Source organism: Impatiens glandulifera, chromosome 6, assembly GCF_907164915.1.
Source record: "Impatiens glandulifera chromosome 6, dImpGla2.1, whole genome shotgun sequence".
Taxonomy (NCBI): Eukaryota; Viridiplantae; Streptophyta; class Magnoliopsida; order Ericales; family Balsaminaceae; genus Impatiens; species Impatiens glandulifera.
This window is the reverse complement of record NC_061867.1, coordinates 52516106-52522105: the sequence shown is the minus strand read 5'-3', so window position 1 is coordinate 52522105 and position 6000 is coordinate 52516106. Positions and strand designations below refer to the sequence as shown.

The following is a 6000-nucleotide window of genomic DNA, read 5'->3' as shown; positions in this document are numbered from 1 at the left end:
CAAACGAGTATACATTTGTAATTCACTTATAACACAAAATCATTTATGTAGGCTACTATCATTTTCGTGTCTAAATCATCCAATTTAGTATTGTAATATTTTATTTTCTTGTTATCATTTTTTATTTAACTATCATACACCTCTTAATGGTCGTGTTACTTTGTTGATCTCTTCTTACTCAATCCTCCATTTGAGTTTTCATTTTTGTAATATTTTTCTAGTTTTTTCATATATAATTTACGTGTCTTGTCGTCGTGTACATAAATATCTTATAATTAAATTAGAAAATTTTAATTAAATGACAGCCAACATTTTTTTCCAAAACTAATTAAATGTATTTAATAGAAGGATATGCTTGGTTGTTTATGGTACATATTAGTCATAGTCTAATTGAAGTTCTCCCCCCTTTTAATAAAATTAAAATTCTTTCCTTTCTATTATTTATGTAAATATATAACTAAGGAATGAATGTAATATGATTACCAAAATAAATACTCAAGATAATTGACCTCCACTTGTCACCAGACAATACCAAATGTTTATTCTAGTTTAAACTCAAGATATACACACACAAAATATACTTAATAACAAATAAAATAAATTCAAAATCTGTATAATACACATTCAAAAATTAGCTATTCTAGTAATTCTTAGTTATGGTAAGATATCTTTCTATATTATGGAAGATTTTGACATTAATGCTCTTATAATATATCTAGACAATAACAACTATCTTTCCACACATATCATTTTCTTGTATAACATATTGAAGATAGAGAGATAACTATTGCATCCATGGAGGAAATAGCTATTGATAACATCCAATCCGATGCCTCGAGCATTTCTGTGGTAGCTTCTGAAAGTGTGCATTCCCGTGCTGAGAAAGAGAAGATGAAAGCCGATCATGAAGTGGTTGGAGCGAATGATGATGAAGATGATGTTCTCAAGGATGAAACAACTAGATCCGAGGCGGTTCTTAATGTGAAGATCTCGAATGAGGGGAACGCGGCTTGTGGCCCCAATTTGGTTGGTTCATCCTCATCCTCCCCGGTGGAAAATGATCAAGAAGTTGCGGGAGAAGAGAAAGTATCGGATGATGTAAGGGTTTTTTCATGCAATTTTTGTAATAGGGTTTTCTCGACTTCTCAGGCTTTAGGTGGTCACCAGAATGCTCATAAGCAAGAGAGGGCTTTGATTAAAAGACAGAATGGAGCGGGGATAGATGGCCCGTATGGGCCTCATCCCCAGGCTCCACCGTATGCTTACTACCCTTACCACCATCAACCACCCCCGTTTTATGGCCATTCTAGTAGATCTTCTCCACTAGGGGTGAGGATGGATTCATATATCCATAAGCCTTCTTTTCCTAATTGGTCCAACTATCGCTATGGACCTGCTTATGGGTGGTCAAATAGGTCACCAATGATGCCCCATCACCAGCCCCCACCATCTCCCTATGATAGGTTTAGGGGTTTTGAGGAGTTTCATGCAAACCCTAATGGTGGTGGTGGCAACAATATTGTTGATCCACAACTTAGATTCCCCGGAAATGTAAGCTACCATGGAGGAGGTGTTAATGGGGGCTTTTTTCCATCACCATCACCGATACCGATACCATCACCGATACCAGCAGTACCCCATTGGAATATGGATGAAGACAATGAAAGAAATCTTTATGTGCAACGAGACTTTCTTAAGCTAGGCAGCAATACTTCGGTAGAGGATGATGGCGGACGTGGACTCGATCTGAATCTGAAACTTTGAAGAACTTTGAAGAAAAACAATTAATCTTGCTTGTTTCAACTTATGGTTATGATTATGCTTGTGTTTTGTTCTTTGAATACTTACATTTTATGTCATTTGCTTCATTAATGTTCATGTTTGTTTCATCATGAATAAAATTGAAGTTTCTTTCAAATGGAATGATCAACAATTATGTAAGATATATAATGAACAATTAATCTTATTTGTTTCAACTTATGGTTATAATTATGTTTGTGTTTTGTTATTTGAATACTTACATTTTATGTCATTTGCTTCATTAATGTTCACGTTTGTTTCATCATGAATAATATTGAAGTTTCTTTCAAATGTAATGAATAATTATGTAAGATATATAAGAATAATTATGTAAGATATATAAGGTGTTAGTTTGAAAAACCTTTAATTGATGTAACCTGATTTTTTTTTTCTCACCGTATATTTCTTTTTTCTTTAAACACGTGAATATATTAAAAGAACTATCTTTTATATAAATGAAAATGTTTACTTTTGCAATAATGAGAACGATTTAATTAACTAAACACGTTTTTGTCGTATCTTTAATTTTCTGGTTCGTTTAAATATTTCATCAAATCATATGATATTAATAGAAGCATCTTCCATTCTATATTACAACTGGAGATTTCAATCTACTATAATAATTAGATATATATATTCAAGTGCATCAAATTATGTCATTTTTGTATTTTAATTTCCTAGAAAATATGTGACAAACCTCTATGCATCCTCATGCTAACTGGATTGGTGGTTTCTTGAATTTCATTTTAGATTTTAGTAATTTATCGAACTTATTTAGGATTCATATTTGTAATCTTTATAAAAAATAAAAAATAAAAAATAAAACAGCAAATGGTACTTTATATCTTTGGTAGTAACTTTAGATGTAAAATGATCAATATTATATCTTTTTGGTATGCTTCTTAATGGAAGTAAATTAGCAAGGGATCATGACTCAATATAGGTAGATTAATCTACTTTATCTTTATAAAGTGATCTATTGATTGATTTAAAAAATCCTTGTAATGTAATCTATTGAGGATTTGATTAACATATCTTATGCTTTCAAATCTTAAAACTACATTAATCATAAAGTTGTTCATGCAATCTAATGAATTTCTTGAATCAAATGTGAATGTATAATCAATTTGGTTTGGTATTGATTCAAATGAGAATGGGTAATTTATTTGGTTTGATATTTTTTCGGTTGTTAATAGTTGGCGTCAATTTGATTTTTCTTAATGTATGAAAATACTCAATAATCACAATTTAGAAATTGACTAAATGTTTGGATCTTTACATTTATATAGTATTTAATTATTAATCACTATTTTTTCTTAATTAATTTATTTGTATAAAATGGTAAATTACTATTGAAAAACCAAGCATTTTATTCTTGACTGACTTAGAGTAGTAGAATCACAATAGAACATATATATATATTAATATAATTAACACTAGGGGCTTATTGACAAAATCAATATTTAATTATTGAAACATAACAATAAAGATTGAGTATTTAGCAAAAGGAGAAAATATATGTTAATTAAATATATGGATAAAAAATGATGTGTAAAATCAATATCTTTTTATATAGTTTTAGCTTTTTTCTTGAAAGTGAAACCTTTTTTTTTATTATTTCTTTGTTTATCATTATATAAAAAATACATTATATTAGTTGCAGTAAGAAAAGAAATTAAAATCACCAATAATTGAAATATAAGATTATGTTTTTTTATTACATCACAATGACGTGTCATACACACATATTCTAGATTTCATTATTTTTTACCTTATAGTGAAACTATTTTACTTATTCAAGAGAAGAATGAAAGTCACTTTTTGTTGTGAAAACTCAAATCAATTTTAACAGGAAAAATTATGTTTGCATAATTATTATTTTTATTTAATAATTTGCATTGAAAATATCATATTAAATTGTGAAATTTTGATCTGCATTAATAATTTGCACAAGGGTTACAATGGGTTACTTGAAAAAATTTGAAATAAAAACTTCAATTAAAAAAAAATTGATTAATAAAACTAATATTTTATAAAAAAAAATTAAAAAGAATAAGAAATTATAAAATACAATAAAATAAATTTTAAACATTAATTTGACCAAATTGGTCTATTTAAAAATAGATCGAGGACAGAAATAAATTGAAAATAATATTTAGCCAATTTCATTATTTACTAAAGTTTGGGATCAAAATTATTCTAAACACAAATTAGTGGGACTTTTTAAAATGTTAAATTAAAATAAAATAAATATAAAATGTTAAATTAAAATAAAATATAAAAAGAGAAGAAAGAGTACGTAAAAAATAATCAGTTAAATAACAAATTTTGTTTAATAAAAGTTTCCAAAATATATGGTTAATAAGCAGTGCCGACCCTGACTCTGAGATTTGGGCTGCCCAGCCTCCGGTAAAAAAAATATGGATAGCCTCCGGTAAAAAAAAAATATGGATGAGATTTGAACTCATAATCAACTAAACATTTTAAACACTTATCTTTCACCGTTAAGTTATAACACTTTTTATTTAAAATTATAACAAATTAAATAAAAATATCTTATTAATTTTATTAATTGGCCTGTCCTGGGGAGTGGGCTGCCCTAGCCCAAGGGCTTGCTGGGCTTACCCAGGGCCGACCTGCTAGTAAGGAATTGAAAAACGTTTCAATATTATGTTTTTTGTATGTCATTTTATTATACAATATTATTATTATAACGATATATATAAATGATTCTTTGCAAAATTGGTGGGGCTGTGAAAGAAGAAAGATCTTCAAGATCATTAACGTTAAAAACGTTATGTTTATTCGTTTGTGAATATTTTGTACTTATATTTTTATTTTTATTCTCAAAATGATTAATCTCGTTTTTTTATGAGTTTGATGACACTTTATACACTCATATTTTGATAATATTTTTAATATTATATTAAAAGGATTCTTAATAATATTATATTAACTTAAAAAGACAAATTTATATGGAATTGCAAATCAATATAGAAAGTCGGAGGAATAAATAGTTATTGTAAAAATAATAATTATCAAATTAATATATTTGTATAGTATAATTTTATAATAATACAGTATGTTATTTAAAAAATATATAATAATTTTTTTTATATTTTTTTATTTTTTTAATATATATATATATATTATTTTAAATATTTTATATTGTCCACTTAAAAAGTTGAATTATATTGATTAGTGTTAGGTAAGATTTGTTAATTCTCTCATTTTTTTAAATATTATTATATATTATAATGTAACTTTATAATTTTAATACATCACTTCACCTGTTTATTTTTTATTTTTATAAATTGCATTATTTCTAATGCCACTTTAGATTATCTCACATCTCATATATATGTAAATATTTTATATGCAAACAAATAATATTTATGATAATAGAAAAATAAAATTAAACAAATAATATATCACTACCCATATTTAAAAACAGCTAATAAAAAAAAGACTTTAGTCTATTTATCTAACCTGCACTATATAAAATTTTAGTATTTTTGTTGGGTGAGAAAAGTTGTGTGGTTACGAAGTTTATGTGATTCATCCTTAACTTATGATAAAATCATGTCATCACTTATACTGAATTATTTTTAATAATTTTTATTATTTTATTGCAATATTTGTAATTAAATTGTTTCATTTCTGTTTTATATATTGGTTGGTATAGAGTATGAATTTGAAAATAAGAAATTAAATTCGCCGTCTCGGGATTATATGCGGTGACATCATCTGAATAATTTTGAAGTGGGATATTGTTACATTTTGTTCAATAAATTTAGTCCGATAAATCTTTGTTAGAAAAATCTATGAGAGTTTAAGATGCCTACTAAGATCTCCTTTTAGGATGAAATGTTATTCACGACGAAATTCTCATTTATGATAGATGTATGAGAAAATATATGATTATTGTGAGTTGTATGTTCTGCAAAGAAGTTGAAACGACTTTTCATATGTTTTTACAATGTCACGTTGTTGCAAGTATATGAAGTCTTTTGTGGAATTTAACTGGACTTCAATGGGTTATGCCGGAGACCGTTTATTGAGAGACGTGGATTTGGGCGACTAAAGAAACGAGACTTAAAAGATGCACCTCTATCCCTATTTCTGGTGGACTATTTGGTTGGAAAGAAATCGGAGAACATTTAACAACCAAAATATGTTGTTAGGATTATTCAAAATGTC

General features: G+C 27.1%; 1 protein-coding gene across 1 annotated transcript; it reads left to right on the top strand.

The window, feature by feature from the left end:
- The first annotated feature begins 795 nt into the window (after positions 1-795).
- LOC124943847 (zinc finger protein 1-like) lies at positions 796-1764 on the top strand. The gene has a single exon (XM_047484308.1). It carries the CDS (start codon positions 796-798, stop codon positions 1762-1764), a length of 969 nt encoding a protein of 322 aa, XP_047340264.1.
- Positions 1765-6000: the final 4236 nt, after the last annotated feature.

Bases quoted from the DNA above. Each gene is read 5' to 3' on its own strand.
- LOC124943847 (XM_047484308.1), top strand. From the start codon at position 796: ATGGAGGAAATAGCTATTGATAACATCCAATCCGATGCCTCGAGCATT.